This window comes from Apteryx mantelli, chromosome 12, assembly GCF_036417845.1.
Source record: "Apteryx mantelli isolate bAptMan1 chromosome 12, bAptMan1.hap1, whole genome shotgun sequence".
NCBI lineage: Eukaryota > Metazoa > Chordata > Aves > Apterygiformes > Apterygidae > Apteryx > Apteryx mantelli.
The window spans coordinates 19,985,970-20,007,261 of record NC_089989.1 but is presented as its reverse complement, the minus strand read 5'-3'; the positions used below and the strand labels follow the sequence as shown (position 1 = coordinate 20,007,261).

Below are 21,292 nucleotides of genomic sequence, written 5' to 3'. Positions count from 1 at the left end.
AAACCATCTCCTGAATTTCCCAAGAAACAAAGCTGAATACCAAAAAACCACCTATCCCAACACTGATTCGAAATTGTCTGAGATTAATTTCCAGTCTTAAAAGGAGTAAGGAAAAGAAGAACTGCCTACCTCCGTCAGATACGTTTTATAGGAAGTAACCGAGCACTTGAACTTGTATAGCACTTCACGTTTTCTCAGTCCTCTACAAACACTGGCTAACACTAACCAACACAAGAGCTTCCTAGCATAGTTTATATACAAAATCATTTGACCATTAAAACAAATACAAATTGATACTTCTCAAAATAAATAAGCTTACTGCTCCTTTCGAAGTGTACTATGCTTGAAAACTGTTTGCCCTTTTACAACAAAATCTGTAAGTTCAGCTTTTAGCTCGAGTTCACAGCTCACGCTGCAACAGACCCTTATGTAAAAACAATCAGTATAAATATAAAATGAGAAGTGGAACACAAACACGCTACACAAACTGTCTCTGAAATACACTACATATATGCAAGTTCCCAATGGAATTGTACTGATGCAGGATTTCTGTAAGATATTAAAAAAAAATCCAAAGAAATAAGATCTTTGCATAAATGCATTATGATATATATAAGATGATTAAACACAGGTTATGTTCTTTGACATTATTTCCAATATAATGATCTACACACCATCAATTTAAAAAAAAAAAGAAAGAAATTGCCAGGCTTAATCCTGATTTAACCTCACCCTTAATTATTAAAAATAGTTAAGCACTTACCATAATGTGATTGAAATGCCTGTGGTTTTACGACCTGATTACAGTGGTTACACATCACCAAATAGAAATCATCATGAGCCGGGCAAAGACCAAATATTGGCATATCTAAAAACAAAAAGACAAAATGGCATATCTCTCAGCTGCTTACAATTATTAAAAACAGTTTAGTTAAAGAGCCATGATACTCATGTTGAATCATAATTTTAATACATATGTATAAAATTTGAAAATGAGAAAAAAAAAGAGCATATAATGCAACAGATAATTTTTTGCTGGAATATTACAAGAGCAAAAATCTTCCTTCAAAGATAAATGTAAAATAAGTGATTATTTGTAGAAGACATCTATTAGAAATCTGATTTAGGACTGATTACCCTATGCTAGATGCAAGAATGTAATAAAAAAGTGATTAACTTCAAATTACAAACACAACATAAGAGATGCTTTACGTAGTCTGAAAGGGGTTTGTATTTTATTCCACTCGTTAAATGAATTCTAAAATGAAGTTTATTTTCTATTTAAATTTTTAACCATTTTAAATGCACAGTCGTTTACCAAGTGGTATTACATGCCTAATGGTTTTATTTGTTTAACAGTGCATTATATTCCAGCCATCTGCTGCCAAAGATCTGTGTAACAGCTATATAAGAGAAAGAGAGAGAGAAATAGAGAGATAACAGTATGTCAGAGCATGTGTGGATTTCAGAGATAACACACATACTTGCAGACTTTTACTAAAAAAAATTAGCTTCTGCAATGTTGTTTCTAAGAAAACCAGTTTTTAAGAGTACAATATAACAGTTAAAATGCTTGAGGAGTCAACGGATGCAGTAAATACAACATTTACTACACATCTTAAAGTTATATTGCATAATATAACTGAAAATGTTGTTCAGTCATTAAAAGATAAAAAACAGGAAACTGAAAAGATATAATAGTATATAAATTCATTATTGCCAAACTGTGAGGCTAAGGTATCCACAACACTATTTAAAGGTTTAAAACTGATATAAGAAAACTTATTTACTTAAAAGAATACTCAAGTAATAGATTTCTGTGTTAACAATAACTTAGATATTAAGTTAAATATATTTACCTCTCAATTAGAATTGACCCAAGTTTTGTTTTATGTTTTGTTTTGTTTCTTAATTTGTTGATATGTACTTTTTCAACAAACAGCATGCTACATTTTACTTGAAACATAATTTTTGCTCATTAATAGAATATCAATTATGTATAAAATAATTTTTAAATAAATTGAGTAGACTATATCTTAGGAATGAATGTGATATAATCCAAGGTAAGCAATGGCACTGCATCTCTGTCATCGCTGAGAAACAAAGTCAAGTCAGTAGGCTTCTACCAGAAAAAAGAACATACCCACACAGAACAGCTTCCAGGACTAAGAGCTCCCTTTTATAATAAATATTTGCCTCAAAAAAAAAAAAATTAAGATTACTTTTCTTTTAAAAATAAGGTCTATCCCAGGTTTTCCAAAAAACCTTATTTATGCTACATTAGTATTAAATACAATATCCGTAATAATGGCTGCAACTAGCTTCTCTTATATAGACCAAAATATAATGATCAAGGACATGAGATGTGGCTGTGATAGATTAGAGCTATTACTTAAGTTGATGTGATAAATACTTATCTAAATCAGAGACACCTTTTTCAGCAATTGATTTTAGAGTAAATGAATAAATTTTAAACTGATTTGCACTTTATTAAGTAGTGAGCCTCGTTTTTGTACTTACGTTTTCAAAAGAGGTATTTTAAGACCTCAAGCATATATGTAACTTGCTGTAAACTAGGCAAGAACGAGCAGATATACCTTTAGGATAAAACAGCTAGGAATAATAAATATTTATTTTTCAATATCCACTTTCTGTGATTTAATAAGCTGGTTCAGAGGAAAAAAAAGGATGAACCGATACGTCACTGGCTAAGACTGCGTGACGGAGCTCTGGGGACACGTCCAGGTAACCAAGTCCCCCCACGGCAGCCAACACCCCACGGCTGCTTCCAGGCGACTCCTAACGCAGCAGGGCGAACGGGACGGTAACGGGGCGCAGGGCCTGCGGCTGACACTGCCGACGGCACGCGCGCAGGCTGCTCCGCGCAGCGCCCAGCCGACCCAACCCCGCCGTAACCTCACCCGCGAACCCCTTCACACACCCGAACCTCTGGGGACTGCACAAAATCTAGGCTTTTAACCACTTTGTACAGAAGGCTGGGAAAAAAAAACCCTCTCTAACACAAGGAAAGTGTTGCCTACTTCTATTTATCTTGCGAGATAAAGCACTCCTTGACATTAGTTTGAGACATCACGTTCACTCTATTTAAGTGCTCTCTTACGAATATTTGCTGGAAATACAGAGCTGTGTTTTTAAGCTACAAGTGAAACAAATTCACAGAAACTGATGTAAACAAAAATGCTTTCCTATTCACGTTCCTAAGAAATCGGAATTTACCAAAGTCCTTTACACTGCAAAGTAAATCTTAAGAATTTTTTAAATCAGAACTGTAAGTGACAGAAAGCAATGCCACAATACTCTATTAAATAAACTCATAAAAACCACTCTGACTAAAAGTAAAACCAGTTGACACAGGAAAAAAAGGATTTGCTGCACACACAAATTCACAGCTGTGATCTCAAAGGAAGTCACACGCAAGAATCCAGCCAGATCACGCAGATCAGCCAAAATGAACCTCTAACCCTGGTACATCTGAATGTAACCAGGTAGTGAGCAGTGAAAGGTCAGAGTCCTAAATGCATCTCCTTTGTTTTCTTATAGGTGCTAAAGGAAACACTATTTTTCTACTACCAAAACACTTATTTAGAATAGATGCAATCAAATCCTTTTGTTACAGAGAGCTGGCAGGTCCCAAACAAGCCTGGAGCCTCCCGGTGCTGAGCACTGCATGAGCAGAACAGCCCCGGAGGGTGGCACACCAGGGACGAGTGGGCAGAAAGCAGTATTAATGCTACGACAGAAATCTGAATCTTAACTTTTAAAATGGGTTTGAAACTTTAAAGATTGTGATCCAATCAAGATCAGTAAAGACGACTGGAAAAGAGCTCAGACTCAAACGCATGCTTCCCAAATCAGGAGTCGTAGTCTTAGGCAAGTAAACTCCCACGCATTTAATATGCTTTGATGTCACTCTATTCAAAAGCAGGTTTCAGGGAAATCTTATTTTTATTTCAATATTCTATTGGGGCAAATTCCTATGTGGAACTGTTATGAAAATGATGCAAATTATACCGTGTAAATATCAGGGAATATACTAAATAGTTTAAAATTTACATATGAAATATGTTCCAGAAGTGTAGGATAGAGATGCTCAATTTTTCTATCCCCCCCCCATACATTTATGGAAGTTCAGAAGTCTTGCAGTTGATATTCTAAAGTCTAATACTTTACACCTATTTCATTTAATGACATGCAAATTCTCTATTTAAAAGTCTAATGAAGTTTCTAGTATTTCACCAGTGTCATTTCAAATACACTGTTCCTCCGAGTTTAAAGATTTCCTTTTGAAATACTTAACTGTAAATGTAAAGCCCATGCCTTGCATGGAAGATCCTAGCAACCGTGATTCATATGTTCCTCTTTTCAAAGCCGGGCTAATTTAACTCCCTCCATCTGGGAATGTTTTTCAAGGTCAAGCCAAAAATTTAAACCAAGACCTCAAACTTTCTATTTATTCTTTTCATACACACAGTATTATCTGGTATCAATATACAAATGCTGTTATAGGAGCTGCTAGATATATTAATACTATTAACATAATCATAAAGAAAAACAGATATAATTTACCTCCATAATATTAAACCTTTGAACACTCTGACTTCCAGAATTCACTTCTCCTTTCAAAAGTAGCTCAGCTACATTGTATAAAAAAGAAAGTCAACTTTAAGTGATATATTCCTGTACTCTTCATCAAGAGGGGAATGAGTATGCGTCACAGATAATTCAGAGATATTTTAGCTGTACTGTTGGTTGAGTATGTAATAAGTACATTGTAAGGCAAATGCTTTATACTTGGGAAAGGCTCATACAACATATTTTCTAACAAAAAAGGAAAGAAAAAAAAAAAGGACAATCTGACATAGCTCACATCAAGTAACACGGAGCTGAGCATGTCTACTCAGAAAAACTTTCAAAAACTGAGCTGCCATCTCCTCTTCCGAGGGATGGAGAGGCATGTAAATCTTCCAGTAATTTCTTAGTATTTTTGCATTCTCTTTCAGCACAGTTACACGACAGAAATTCATGCTTGTGGACATTAAAAGCAATTGTCTGTGTACTCTTCACTCTGACTTAGCATTACAGACACAAGAACAGATAAAACGGGCTGAAAAGACGCAGTTAGATAAAAGGTTACCTGTCTGCATGTTATTGAGTCACTAGATTCTGTGATTACCTCAGCTGCTCTATGTTTTTCATTGGCTACTTTTTTGTCCCACAAATTTAATCCAATTTCCTATGAATCTAGATGTTCCTTTTTAGACTGGAACCACGGTCCAGTGCATCTATCCTAGCATCTAGTAAGGCAAACGTCCCTTCTAGAATTGCCATGGATGAAGTATCAGAAGAAAAGTAAGGTTAAAATTGTGTCTAAAATTACAAACTACAGGAAGACAGGGAAATGAGCCCTAATTCTGGCTGTTTTCAGAAACCCGAATGCAAGTTTCCTATTTTGCAGAAGTCTGCTCATCGTAATTGAAAAACCAAGATGAGAGTGAAAAAGTGAAAATGAGGAAGAGAAAGCAAAAGCTAAAAAGGAAAGAAATGAAAGGGCAAAGAACAAACTCTATCAGAGGCATGGCAGAAGAACAGAAAACCTGATGAAAAAAAATGTGAGAAGAATACACAGAAGTACTGCATAAATATTTCTCAGAGGGTATATACCTGATACTCACTTCCTCCCTATCCATTCCCAGGGTAAACATTTGCTTATTAGGAATATTTTTAAAAGTCTGAGTCTAGTTTATCATAAATATATATGTATTAGTTGCAATTTAGTTTAATTTGACAACAGACATTTCACATGCTGATACCCGATGTGACCAGTAAATGTTTCGACTATCCAGACTCCCTACAGCACAGCATAAAATGCCTCAAGCACAACACCAACCTGATTATACTTCGGTAATAGTTTTAATCAACTATAGTCAATATTAGATGTTAATGGTGACACATGGAATGTGCTAGATTATTAACTTTACACTCACAACAGACATAATGCCCTATTTTATTTACAACCCCTCCAAAACAAAATTTATTTATCTTCTTACTGAGGCCTGATCTAAATCCACCCTGAAGTAAATGAACCAACTTTCACTGATTTACTAGGCTTTCCAGTAAGCCATCAGGGAACTGTTTTGGCGGTATTATACACAGAAATTTTAAATATGCACCATTACTTTGAAATGTTGCCAAATCTGCATGGCCTGAACTATTTACTTCATGGACCAGAACTTTTTAAATAGTGTGCACAAAAGCTATTTTGAATGTGTTTCCTCCATACTAGTTTTGCTTTCTCTTCTTACTAGAACAGAATTGGCCTTCATCATGCTAAGGGAAAAATTAAGTTAGTACATCCTGTTTTAACTTGACTTAAATGGTAGACCTCTTCCTCCTAAGGCATGCTTTTATTAGATTTTTTCTTTAAGATAACATAACTCTACTAACATCTGAAAGAATGTCAAAACGGGGAGAAAAACCTGATCGTAAAATAACAACTTGTGGCAGCGCCAACTCAGACACAGGTGCGGTAGCTTAAAAATATTTGACATCTTGAAGGAAAAAAGTTACGGTGCCAATTCCTGCAGCTTGCCACAAGGCTTGTGACACTTGCCCTAGCTGCCGTCGGATCCTGTTACAGCACTGGAAGTATTTCTGTTGCTGTATGCTTTATGGTCGTGGAGGGCGTGAGCCTCAATTTCCTAATATCTGACAGCAAATAAAAACTCCCAAATTGCTATTTTTAAAAGCTCATGATTCGGGGGAAGAGAGGCATGAGAAAGGAGAAGAAAGGAGACTAACTCAACATTTAGGAATATAAGAAAGAGCCTACGCCAAATAAGAGCGGATTTCAAATAAAGTTGAGCTCAGTTGCAACTAGACTAATAGAGCTTATAGCCAGTCCAAAGAGGCAAAATTCTGCCAAGAAATCCGTACGATGGGAGTCCAGCCAGATCTATTGCTGACATCAGTTCTACACAAACAGTAATTTTCAGATGCAGAGATGATGTGAGATGTAAACCTTCTGGGACAGCAAGATTTCTACACAAGTAGTAGCCCAGAAGACCTAGCTCTGGATTATACTGCATGCACAAAAATAAACTGTAACGGCACAGTGAGGTATCTTAATTAAAGGTCCCATCAATTCTAAGTCAGCTATTCCCCTTTTCTAATTGATAGGACTGTTAACTGAGTTCACTTTTTTTAACCATCCCAAAACTTTTCATATACGAATACTTAATTTTCCGCAACTAAAATGTTATTTTCTAAGCAATATTTTTCCAAACTATTTTCCAGAAGCAGACCCAGCTGCTTATCATTCATGAACACGCATGTGTTTTTGTGTACTTATCAAAATGAATTTAAACTACTGGCAAATTTTTTACCATGTACTATGCAAGATGATAATAAAAAAAGAATATTTCTGAACAGATACCTTGAACAAAGTAACTAAAATTGCATAATCTTCAAGGGCTTAATAACTAGTTTACGCAAGTCTTAAACCGAAATAAGAGATTCTAGTAAAATATACACATTTGAGTTTTGCTTGCAAATTTCCAAGTAAAGAACACTTACATATTAACAGAACACAAATATATATGATCCACATGTGCAAACACAAATTTGAGCTTGCAGAGTATGTCCATAATCAAACTGAACATAAAACTATCAAATTTACATGCATAAACTTTTTTTAAAAAGTCTATCCCACAAGGTTTGTACTCATGTTGACTCAGATCTGAAAGAAATTTACTTTTGAAACAAAATAAGGGAAAACAAACGGACATTCTCAGTCTCTACATTGCCAAAGTTAAAACCCAAAGTTGTTTCATTTAGGCACTACTGCTGTCAGAGTATTTTCTGCAAGATTACCCATCTTTGACAGTTCTTGCTAACTTCTCTGTATATTCTTATGTAGTTTATATTTTTTGCTCATGCTGCTTTTTAAAAGTCCAACTAGTTGAGGAGCTATTTGAAAGGTGTAGCTCTGCCTGGGTTCAAAATATAACTGTACTGTTTCACATGTTTTACTGCATTTTCTGCTATGACAAATATAGCAATTACACATCCTTGTATTAAAATCCTAAGAACACCCAGAACTCAAAGCTTTAGCTCAGAGAAATGACTTTCAATTCAAGACCAAAAACCACAATCCGGTTTAACTATGCACAGTAGTTGGATTACCGGATTTGATCAGTGTCACAGATCTTTATTAATATTACAATGCTTTATCATTAAAAGCACAGTCCTCTCTCTTCAGCCTGTTTGTAGAAGTCGAGACAGTCTATTCTTTCACTGGAATACAAATAGTTCTGTGAGGATCAATTAATGTAAAAGTTTTTATTTTGCTTTCCCAAATTTAAGACGGACTTTTGCATAGCAAAACTCGAAAGGGTAAAAGACTACCTACCTTATAACACTTGTGTTTTCTGTGTATTCAATCATGTTGCATTGCCAGAACTCCACCACCCAGACCATTCCCTCCAACATCCCCTCCGGCAAAAAGAAGGTTTGCCACATACTGCGGGAAGTAAAACTCCTCCGCGGATAACCGAATAGCAAATCCAAACACCAGTCCTTTTCCAAGGTTATGAACACACGATCACCACAATCTTCCCCGTAGTTTTTTTTTTTTTTTCCTTCCCCCTCTGAGGATGCAGAATGCAACACTGACAATTGTTACATCTCTTGTTCTCCAAAATTTAACAGTCTTGGGAAATTTTTACGTCCTGCCTGCTGACAAAATCAGAGCAGCATATACCAAAGAGAAGTGTGTCAGACACACAGGCACCTGCAGCCTAGAGCGCAGCTGCGAGGTCTAATTTTAGGCTCCTAAGATTTGAATGTTTCTGTAATTATATATAAAAAACACATTATAGCAGATATCTACTAGGTATTTAGTTAAATTCTTTGTACGTGCATTCAGCTACACACAATTACTCTTGTAACAATTTTAACACAAAGCACGTGCCAAACTGTTCATTCAAAACTTCAGAACTAATAAACAGTTTTTCTAAGTTTATTATATGGAATAATCCAAAACTTCAGTGAGCAAGTTTACAAAAGATTGTCTTTAGAAAGACTGATTAATAAATGCCTTAGTAAAGCACAACTAGCATATTTAAAGCTTTTCAGCAGATGGAAAAGTCTCCCTCCACACATTGTATTCTGTTACATTAGGTTTTTCATCAGCAATTTGAATGAAGTCAGTCAGCTGCAAAAACTGTTCCCATTTACTCACTAATTAGTTTTCAGAGGTGAAGATATTTTAAATTTCTCCAGCCAATTTGTATGATTAATATTACATAAATGCTGAATATATAATTTGTCATCACTTTTCATGTAATGAATCTTCATTCCAACTCATACATGCGTAACATGCATAACATGCATTTAGGTAACATACTTAACTTTTAGGCATCGTGTCACCACTATATTCAGGGAAGTTGACAAATTTTTATTTATGATTTTGCCATAAAAAAGGTACATACTTAATCCTAAAATAACTAAGAAGCCCAACAGTAACAAAAATTAAACAGAATTCATGAAATAGAAGACTTCAGATTTACCTGGTGATACTAAAATCAGGGCTAATTTTTTATGAAAGGGCACAAAGAAACAGCTCAGTTATTATGCAGAAAAACATGGTCTATTAAGTGGAAAAAAAGTTCTGGTCAAGCAGTTAGTCACAAACATAGCCCCAATTAAAGAGCATATTTTAAACCATATCTTAAATCTTATACTTCAAAGAGTGCTACTATTATTAATTGTAACATCAACAGTTATTGTACTTCTCTCCTATTTTATATACAGTACATGTGTACTTTGTAGCAGCTGTACTTTGGTAGTAGGAAAAAGGAAATTTGTTTTATTTAAATCTAAACTTAAAAGTTTACATAAAAGTGCTCACTGCCGCAGAAGCATTTTGATACATTACGACTGCAAATTGTGAATGTGTTTCAAGCTCATCGCCCTCTCCTTTCTCTTATCTTGGCGTGCTTTTGAGGAAAAGTTTTGGCATGTGTGTTTCAATAAAGGTATTTACAATCTTTCCCCATGTAACTGTCCACATCACATCAAAGCAATGTAATTAGGTGCTGGCTGTATCTTGGCACTTAGTAACCGAGAAAGTAGAGCGGCAATAATTATTCACTTATAGCTTCACACATTTTCTTACTAACTGAGAACTGAAAGAATACAATGTAACCATGACAATATCTTTTTTGATGGGAAAATAACAACAAAACATATTGTAATATAAAAAAGTAAAAAAAAAAAAGAAGAAATAGCAGAGTCAATTTAATTGTTAACAAGATAAACTTTTTCAAACAAGTAAAAAATAAGGACTAGAGATAGTCACATATCTTTTGCATGATGGCATTATTACAACGTGCGTATTAAAAAAATCATCAATTACCACATTCTTTCCCTGCTACATGGTACATACATAGAGCTAGACTTTGTACCTAACTGTTCAAGGCTGCATCCCTGCTGAACAGGGACCCAACTCGTGTGATAGCACCAGGACGTTATTCTTTAGTTGTGCAAAGACAGTGTATCTTTGTACAAAGAATACTGTACGCACATTTTACATCATGCACCTGATACCTGAGGCAGCAAATAAAAAAAAAAAAAGTATTAAGGAAAATGCTACAGATGACCTGTCAACTGAATTCTAATTCAGCATTTTCTTTTATTAGGCAATCTAATTGCCTAAAACTACCCCACCCCTGCCACTCCCACTCTCCCTGTACTTGAACATCCACTTCAAAAATAAAACAAGACTGTTTCAATGACATCTAATACGGCTCTAAGAAAACAGACACTTGTTAATTTTCAAATACCAACTTATATGTCTGCATCCCTCTTAATCTGGCAAGCACTATTAATTTTTCCATTAAAATTCCTTTTGCTTTACACATTTACTGACAGTTAATTTGATACAATAGGATACAAAAAAAATGCAAGTTGCACAGCAACAGGCATGTAAATGTCCTCTAGCCAAAAAACCGCAACAGTACTGTGATATTTAGTAAGATTAAAAGATACAGTGGAAAAATATTTTTGCTGTCATAATACATTAAAAGAGCTTACCCTCTCATTTTATACTTCAACACACATGTAGTGACACTTAATTTTAATTTCAGCATTTAAAAAGGATTTTAAACTTAGAAATTGCATACCTCTAGACAAATGATGACTGAATATTTCAATAACCTAGTTAAGGAACTGGTAAGCCACAAATCTTTCTTCATATTTCAGCACATACAGAGCTACAGTCATCAGAACTTCCTTTCCAAGAGGGAATCTCTCCATTTAGAAGTGTTAAGCTTTAAATTAGCACTAATTGTCCTTTGACACACAGTTATATTTTCCAAACATCAACTGAATAGGTAAATATTGAAGCAAATCAAGCTACCTGTTCACAGTGCAAGGTCGATAATTATACTGCAGATTGTTTGTGATCTAACACTAATGCAGTTCAGACTAAAAGCTCTTCATCCAAGTGAAAATTGTTATGGAATTTCAAATTTTCTAAAAAAGAAATTTAGTTGTTGCCTTTGCATGTCTTCTACCTCTTACAATGAGCCCCTCAGTAGCCTCATTTCAATATATATTTCTTCACTGTTCAGAGTGCTCCTACTTATTTTAGGAGACCAACTTTACAAAATTTTCAGAAATGCATCTCCAAAGGTTATATATATAGAATACACGGTACCCATTACAGAAGAAAAAAAGACTTTGAAAAGACTGGGTGAGCAAATCTGCACCAGCTACTATCCTTCCATTTCTGGCACTAGCTCTCTGCTACTGAAATCACCCACTTCACTCTTAAATGGGAAAAGGCTGGAAAGATGGCAACTTTTAATATTTTTAGATTTAAATGCATTCAAAAATAAAAATAACTTAGATTATATTGTAATTGCAGAAGATCTGAAGGGGCTGACATGTTTTAAAGTAATTTTTCTGCTCTTTCTTGGTCTGAGTCTCTATACATAACCAGAACATTAGCCCACCTGCAATGTGCCTAGATAGTAATACCTATAGCAAAACAAAACAAAAGGAAAGAAGAATATGTTCAGACTACATGAAATACTGATTTTGTTGGTTTGGTCTAACTTGCGCTTTTGACAGATACTTCCAAGAATACTTCTCCCCTCTGGTCCCACTGCAGCTAACAGATGAGTAAGCTTCCTCACCAGTACTCTAGTCCTCTAGTCACACCTGGAAAGGTATATGGATACACAGGAATGTATCCGAATACACAAGAAAAAAAATAAACTTTTCTCCCTTTTGTAGGTCAGCTTTAAGAGCAAGCAAAACGCTCTACTATTGTAACAATGCACTGAATTGGGCACAAAATTTACATTTTTAGACATCTCACATGAAAAAAAGGGCATAAGAATAAACCCGATTACGCAAGCAGCAAGACTGAGAAAGACATCTTTACGCCGATATAAGAAGATTAGACACCTTCGGTATAGGACTCTGCAGGAAGATACAGGCAAGCAGAGCCCTGCAGCCCACAGAGAAGCCCACAGAACTCAAGCGGTGGCCCAGGTGCATCGCGGCCCCCATCTGCAACGGGGACGTTACAGAGGACACGTGGAGTAGTTATTTAAAAAAAGAACTGCAAAAATATTTAAGAGTACTGGTTAGCTGCCCCTAGATTACACAGTAAGACAACAGTAAATAAGATTCAAAATACAGTGTAAAATTGAAAGGTAAACAGGATTCTTTGATATTATAACGAATGTGCAGAGTTTACCACCCTTCAGTACACTGAAAACGAACAGCACATGCACCTTTCTGCAGAAGACGAACGATAACTACTGCAAACATATCTAGGATAACAAAACCTCGGTTTGCAACTGAAGTGGATTCCTTGCCAGACGCAGCAGCCGCATGCGCCCGAGCCTCAGGAGCGAGGCCGAGGTCTCCAGCTCGCGCCCGCCCGCAGGCTGCGGCGGTGCCTCCTCTCGGGGCAGGCAGGGAGCCAGGGCCAGTGCTGCCGAACCCGTTCGGCCAGTCTTCCCAACGCTGCCCCACAACGCACCGCTCGCTGCTTGGAAGTTACTCAAAAGCTTTTGCTTCCAGCAACAGCGCAGAGCACTCGGGAGAAGATGCCAAAGGAGACCGAGAAAGCGCACCGGCTGGCCGCCGTAACAGCACGGAGGCCCCAAGACGCTCCTGTCAAAGGTAGCGCTGCCAGCCTGAATCGCTGCGACGACAAGTGGCACGGCGCTTCCCCGGGGTCCCATCTCCCAACACTATCCACAGCGGTGCAAGAAAAATCTGAGGGTGTTTTAATAACGCCTTTAAATGATTAATAAAACTTGTGATCGTGCACCTTACCATCACGTCTCCACACTTTACCCCAACAATGCTTTTGGTCCGCGGGCCTCTGCGCAACACCAGTGATCTGCCACCCTTTGGGTGGTGTCAGCGGGGTGGCAGAGGACCAAACTGTTGCGGGGAGAGCACCTTTCCATGCCAAGAAGCTGTAAACAAGCCTCAGATAAGACACACCGACGATGTACTGTGAAGATTTTACTTGCTTCTCCTGTGCTCTACCTACTCCGTGGATAAAAATAGCATTCTTGTCTCCAAGGCTATCAAGCCATCACTTCAGATCATTAGGTTCAGACTGTAAGAACAACCGAAGAGACTTGCAAAGGACACAGCGGTCTGTGCCTCGACGCTTTGGAACATAAAGTGATACTCATGTACAATCAGAAGGAAGCTTCCCAGCCAGAGCCGTGTGCGTTTCGGGCTTCTCCTTCTCCAAATACCCCTTTCAAGTAGCAGTGCTGGACTAGCCAGACAGCAGGCCAAGGCAGTTGGCTACTGAGGCACCTTCTACAGAAGGAACACCAGATAAGGAGAGGGCTCTACCTAGCTGACGTACAAGACATTATCAAAACGGTATCAGGTATAGTTTAGATATCAACATTTCCCCCACAGTCCTGTAACACAATTGGTAATAAGTTCCTCCTCAATAATTTAGCCAAAAAAAAAAAGGATTTAGGACAAAAATTTGCAGTGTATTATATAAGCATGGATTACACTAGGTTGGGTAGGTAAGACAGACATACTGAATTTGGCTCAAAACTTCTCTATAAATTTTGAGCTCTCCTATGGAATAGAAGCTCCTTAAGAAGGATGATTTCTAGACGGGCTGCTCTGGGTAAGCACAGCTTGCACAGAAATGAAACATGAAATTGCTTTCTGAAATTCACCTTGAAAGTACTTTCATGAAGTAAACACAACCTATCAGGAAATTCATTTAAGCCCTTCCTCTCAAATTATCCATTTAATACCAGTGAGAACAGGATGACTTCAATCTCTCTCAATAGAGAAGAACATATGCTTTCAAACACAGATTTTACATTTTAAAAAACAAATTAGCTAAAGGAAACATCTGAAAAAAATGCCAAAATTATATTCCTTATACAGAATTCATTGCAATATTTTATTTCTCGGATCACGATACAACACATAAAAGTCCAGCAAAGCCTTCTAGTTGCAAGAGGCAAGCAAACTGCTTTAATGCACTTCGAGAGTCATCTTAATTGAGCAGGAATGAAACAGAGTAAATAAACATTTTCCTTTTGGTATCATTTGCAACAGCCCTGCTATAAAAGATAAATACAAATGATACTATGACCCTTCCTCAACAGGGTAAGCTAGATTCAAATGTTAGTCTCTCCAATTCAGAAAGTTACTGTGAACTGCCTAGGGAATTTCAGTCAAAGAAACTTTATTTCTGTTAGCTACTTTTCTGATACAGCATCATAATTACTGCAAATAAAAAATAATAATACTGGCCAATACTTTAAATAATGTAAACTAATTCTTCCATGCTGTTTATTTTGCACAATATACTTATATTGCAACCGATCCTGATTCATACTAGAGTTACTTACTGATATAACATCTCTCACACTCTTAAAGATAACAAAGATCTACTATACTGTAAAATCATGTAGGTGGTCATGGAAAATCAGATTAGATTCACTCTGAAAAGATACATAATCAATTATGGCCCAGCGAATTCTGAGAGTCCCAAACAAAATCATGCTGGAAAATTTAATTTTTTCTTTAAACCACCATCAACCTGCTTCAGAAAACAACTTTAAAGTTGCAATGCAACCATTATTTCACAGGTATTTCATTCAGCAGAGATGGAGGGGCTGCTTAACCTGCCATTGCTGGGGAGAGGAAAAAAAAATTAACAATAATGGAACCACACCCTAAGTGTATATTGATATAGATTTTGTTACTGTATTTTAGCCTGAAACAATAGCTCAAGGGTGTCATTTAGGCTACATACACCTTGTCAAAGTAATGGCTAGAATATCTAGGGATTAACAATTAAAATGTTTGCATAGCCAAGTATTTCTCTGCTGGTTGTTTGATCACAGAGTTCTGCTGAACGCGGCTGTCGTACGAACCCCAACTGCGCTGCCTGTGGCGCCCAGGGACCCGGTCCCGGGTACTCGCTCAAGTTACAAGCAAAACTCTTGTTGACTTCAGTGGCTCACGACAAGACCTCACATCCCCAGATACCACTTCACAAACTGGCAGAACTCCAACTTTCCCGCTGACAACATCTACGACGTAGTTTATGCAGTCAAAAAAAAAAAAAACAACAAAAAACCCCCGCACACACCTCAAACTGAATCTACGAAGGGCAAAATAAAATGCTAAAGAAAGATGTAGGGTTTCCTGTGTATTAAGTGTATTATTTACTTTTCTAATTTAGCTCATTAAAGCTTCTAATCTGCATTTTAATGAAGGCTGATACAGGGTTCCTAGTCAACCATACCAGAGTGAAGGAGTCCAACAAATTTTCTTACATAAAAAACTGTGTGAGCTCTAGGTTTAAGGAAAAAAAAAAAGCACACAACACGGACTTACAACATCAAAGCTGCTACCTACTGGACTTCTGCTGTTTTGTGTACATTTTTTAGAGGGCCCTTTAAAAAAATTTTGCATTTCCTATTACACGACAGTAATACAGTTACAATACAGACACAGTTGGTGAGAGGTGCAAGTAAAATCCTGCTCATCTGCAGAAAAGCAGACCAAGAGCACTGCCTAAGTGTTCTGACTTCCTTCTTGCCAGAAGAGGAGGGAGGCATAACGGCATAACGAATTATCCTGTTCACCTTTTATCATCGATGGAGTTTGTCTAAGGGCCATGCTGAAGCTACCGAGAACTGAAACCAGGGTGGGGGGAGGGAGGCTTTTAAAAGCGCTTGTAACTAAACGATCTTTCTCATGAGAAAACAGGTTACCACAAAATCGCTTACTCCACAAAGGCTGACAAGCAGAATTTACGCACAAATAATAGAGCATTTCTAATCCACTTGAGCCAATAACCTAAAATACTTCCATCAAAGCGACCATTCCACAGCCAAGGATCACAGCTCTACGCGATGGTGGGGCAGAGGTTTGCCCAAAAGCCAACGAGGTCATTCCCGGTAGCACCCGGGGTCATCTGGCTTACAACGAGAAGCAGTTTGAGAACCACCGCACTAAACACCACTGTCAATCCTGGCTCACAACACAATGCAACCTGCCCCAGCACAGGTAACTTTTGGCTGTACCAAGCCTTAAACAACAGGTACATCGATTACAGTAACTTCCGTTGCCTCCCATGCCAACTGCTTTTACATTCATGCCGCTGTTCTCCACTTTACTTCGAATTCCCTTCTCCAGATTCTTCATTAAAAGGGAAGAGAAGTAATTTTTAGCATCTCATAGACTATTTAGAATATGAAATTACAACTCAAATGTTGTCATGATTTGTAAAAGATGACATCTTTTCTGTCTAGTAAGTCATAAGAGCTCACGTGTAACCCCCGCCGGCGTTCAGCCGTTATAGCCATAGGGCAGGCATGGTCAGAAAAGGCACCAGAAAAGGATTCTGGGCATCTGCCTTTTTAGATCCACTGCAAAGAAAGAAACCGCTTTTAAAATAGTTACCATATAGAATGTAATCTACATCCTCTTAACCCAATTTAAAAGTACCCTTCACTAAGCCTTTTTGTCTTTTCCTGCTCTACTTAGGTATTATTAACCGTTGTGTGAAAACCATATTTCAATACAATACTCATTGTATCGTTCTTCTCTTGTTGTATGCAACAGAAACTACAGGAAAAAAAAAAAATCAACACTTATCAAGCACTATCTAGACATCACCTCTTCTGCACAGGGATAACCTAGCTAATCACACATACCACTTTAAGAACTGTTAGATAACAGTGAATTCTTGGCTGTTATGTATGTGTACAGACAAGTTTTGGGGGTTTTTTTATTCTTGTTTCCTCGCATATTATCAGCTAGATTGAGGTAGCTCTGTAGCTGCAGTTGCAGTGAGAGTGCTCAATGCCTTGCAATATCAGACTAATACTATGGTAATATCCAAAACCTGCAAAGTATCTTTAAAACATAAAAGCTGACACAGTTCTAACTTGCAGTCTAACATCACAATATTCTATTTATAACATGTGACTCATCTTGCCAGAAATAATTAAATATTGTAAACAGAACTTAGATTTAAGTGAAAAATAACATGAAGAAAAAAAACAAGTGCCAGTCACTGCAAATAATCTCAAAAGTAGCATCCTTTCAAATTCCATGTTTTTCAAATTATTTCATAAAATCTCTACAATTTTCTTAGGCAATTCAACGCACTTTCAAAATCTCCTTGTAACTGTTTTATGATAACCAGTCCACAAATCCTTAAAACATTTTGTGTAAATAGCCAATTAATATGCAATGAAATGATGAGGAGTTTTATCTAATTATATACTGAGAACAGCTATGCAGAGTGTCAAAAAAGAAGTGTGGCACTTCACGTTGCTACTTTAAAATATTTATTTCAATCTATTAAAAATTCTTACAGTGTATTTGCAGGCAGTCAAGGACTATAGAGCCCTCTAAGCCTCTTTGACATGATTTAACACAACAAAAATCAACTCAGTTGAGCACCTCCACAGGCTGAATAAAAACAAATTTAAATTTGAAATAAGATGCTGTCTCTTACTTGTAAATACAACTTAATATTGCAACAAAAGTTTCACCAATGCTTTAATTATTTATTAAACCTGCTACTAGGAAAATTCTAGAGCTTTGTGTTTATGTGACGATGGTTGTTGTGAGGCCTCCCGGTCCTGCAGACCAGTGCTCAACCCTTTCTAGCACGGGCTTTAAGAAGAACAGAGTTCATTGCATAGCACAGCACTGGCAGCTTCCATTAATAACAATATACTTTGATATAATCAAACCTCAAAGCTTCTGCTGAGTGCCTTAGAGGTTCAAGGAGGGGGTTTTTTTTGCTTTGTTTTGCTTTTTAGGACATATTAACTGTCTAAGACCAGAAGTTCAACTGCTACTGGGTGTCAAGATACTGAATAGAATTTGTTCCTATCTGTTCATATGATAGATCCTCAGATAAGAAAGTCTTCAAGAGTGCTTTCTGAAGCTGCCTAATATGCAGCTGAAGATAAGACCTAGCAAAAAATGGCTATTTGCATTTGAAAAAAAACAAAAAATTCAACACTTGCTTTATTAAGAACACTACAGTCTAAACACTGTAACGCTGTCACCAACCATGCTGCAAGACCATACAGCCAGCATCAGTTCTGATCTGCAATACCCCCAAGCATATCAAGTGCATCAGGAAACACAGCTGAACTAACCTCAACCTCAGACAAGGCACTTGGCTCCTCTGCATCTCCCTGCACAACTGCTGAGTGGACCTTCTCAACCAAAATAGCTCAGTCGCGCACACAGAGAAATCAGAGACTTCCTTGGGATTCTGCTAAGCACCGAGTACAAACAGCTAAAACAAATCCGCTGGCAAGACTGCACAGATGCCATGAAGGTGGCAAAGACCTCTTCTGAGTCATGACATAAGAGTTCAACAATGTTTTAATGACACAGTTCAGCTCAAGACCCGGGTTACAAATGCTCCATCCTTCTTTTATACTTGGTTGCTGGTCGTCTATAAACTGAGATGACCAATAATAGTGAAGCACTTGAAGAAGGCGGCACCAAGGGATCCCCCTCTCAAAGGGCATAAAAAGAATAGGGTTATATATGTGTAACCGAAGGAAGAGGATGCTCAAGTGTCAGTAAAGATATCCCAAGATTTCAGCACGCCCTGAATATGTTATCAAAAACACAAACACGCAAACAATTTTAAATTGTCTAACTAAATCACTCCTCTCTTCCCCAGTTTTATTTTCTATTCCAAGATGCTATAGTTCCCTTAGCTTTTTTTTTTTTTTAATCATTGCACATATTTGAGAATTATTTTATGAGTCAATATAATAATCGGGCAGACTTTTTCCCCCAATCGCTTTAATAGGTTTTCAAATATTAACAAGTATTACTGCAAAGGTAATGATAACATCTCAGCTAAGAGCAAATATGTTATTTCTTTCTCTATCTCTCTAATACAGTTTTGTAGGGATTTGGGGACTTAAAACAATATACGGAGTAGCTGGTGGCAACAAGAATTTTAGCATGGGGAGCATTGGTTTGGAGTTTCTTGGGGATGTGGGAGGGCTACGTCCCCAGTCCTGGGGACTAGCCTTAGGCCTCTTATTATTTTTACTCCAAGCTTCTCTAAACATCTGTAGACTGAAACAAGCCAGCCTGTCATCAGATTCTGCAAGACACAAGTTCATTCTGTTGAAGCCTGTCAAAGTTAGCAGGATTGAAATCTACGCTTATAAACACAGTTCTGTTTACAGAGCATCTACACAAATATAATGGCCTAGAAACGTACATTTTTTAAAGCAAACTGGAATTCTAGAGAAGTTGATGAGCATCTCCTGAAAACAATCTTGTTTGCAAAAGGTAACAAAGTTTTCAAGCACTGATTACAACAAACTTTGATCTTAAGAATCATTTACTTTGAACAAAAAAAGTATCACATACTATAGATGCATCAACATCCTTTGGAGATCTAGTGCATCTGTAAGATGAACTGAGTATATATGAATACGTGGACTGTATTTAATGCAACATGTTCCTGACACACAGACAAGTTTGAAAGATGCACTACAGCAAAGTTTCATTTTAAAATATTAGAAAAATGAATGAAGGGGGCTAGATTTTCTGCCTTACTGTTCTGGAATGCATTTACAGAATATAATGAAACATGCTACAGTTTCTTCATTGCAGATAAAAAAAAACTACATTGCAGCAGAATCAAACCTTTGGTTGATTTATGAATAGTAGGTAATTAAATGACTGGATGAACTAGAACAGATTCTATCATATGAACTACATATGAAAATAACTCAAGTACAATTGCTTCTAACATGGTCTTCCACTGATAGCAGTTTGACACAAAAAGACTTCAGTGTTTACAGACAAAGAAAATTTTAAAGAAAACTTTAAAATTAAATTTCCCCATGTTGAAGGATGTCCATTTTTCATTCCCATATGCCAGGGATTTTTCACACCGGAAGCAAGCCAAGTACCTCAGGCCCATACCATTTTCCTGCAGTTCGAATTTCTACACCAAAGCTCAGCACAGACTGTTAGTGACTTAAAAAGCAACACATAGGAAAGCATCCACTGAGTTTCTCACTTTGGTGAAGGTCTTCGAGGATCTCAGCAGGAATGGATATTGTGGATTAGCACAGTAGAAAATGCAGTAAGGCAGTGAAAAACAAAAGGGGAAGTACAACGAGAGACAAATGCTGGGAGCCCGAGAAGCCCAAATGCAATTTCTCTTTCTTACTTCAGTGTGAGCTTGGGTATATCAGGTAGGGTTAAATACAGAAAAAACATTTGCGAGTACAAACTAATTTTAGTTTCTTGATCCCTTCACGGAACTAGCGTCTCTGACTTAGGCCTCGTCAGGGTCCACAACAACCAGGGTGCCAAGAGAGAAGCTGCCTGATTAGCAAATAGGAAATGCCAGTTACAAAGGCGTGTCTGAAATCCTGCCTCTCCTCAAAGCTTACAAACATTCTCCTGGAATTACTTATTATGTCCTTTTTTCCTTTAAGGAGACTACCAGACGTCATTCTTTTCCTTTAAAACATAACGAAAGGAGAAGCTGGTAATGCTAACCCTCTTTTTAATAAAGCGCTATCGGAGTGAGAACAGTCGCTCTAAATTCAGTAGATGCAGACTCTAATACCTTAAAGGCTGAAATTCATCTTTCACCATCAGAAAGACTGATGCTGAAGCTATTCCCATGAGAAGGCTCGGAGCACAGAAAGAGTATTTGGAAAAGGAAGCA

At 37.2% G+C, this 21,292-nt stretch overlaps 1 protein-coding gene across 6 annotated transcripts in view; it reads right to left on the bottom strand.

Moving 5' to 3' along the window:
- The window catches only part of ATXN7 (ataxin 7), a 97,388-nt gene that overhangs the window by 43,221 nt on the left and 32,875 nt on the right, over positions 1-21,292 (bottom strand). For 5 of the 6 annotated variants that reach the window (XM_067303426.1, XM_067303428.1, XM_067303424.1 and 2 more), the window contains one exon: positions 764-868. The exons of the other annotated variant lie outside the window; for it this stretch is intronic. In XM_067303426.1, coding sequence (XP_067159527.1) covers positions 764-868 — 105 coding nt within the window. The remainder of the gene's footprint in view (positions 1-763; positions 869-21,292) is intronic. 6 annotated transcript variants of the gene reach the window in all.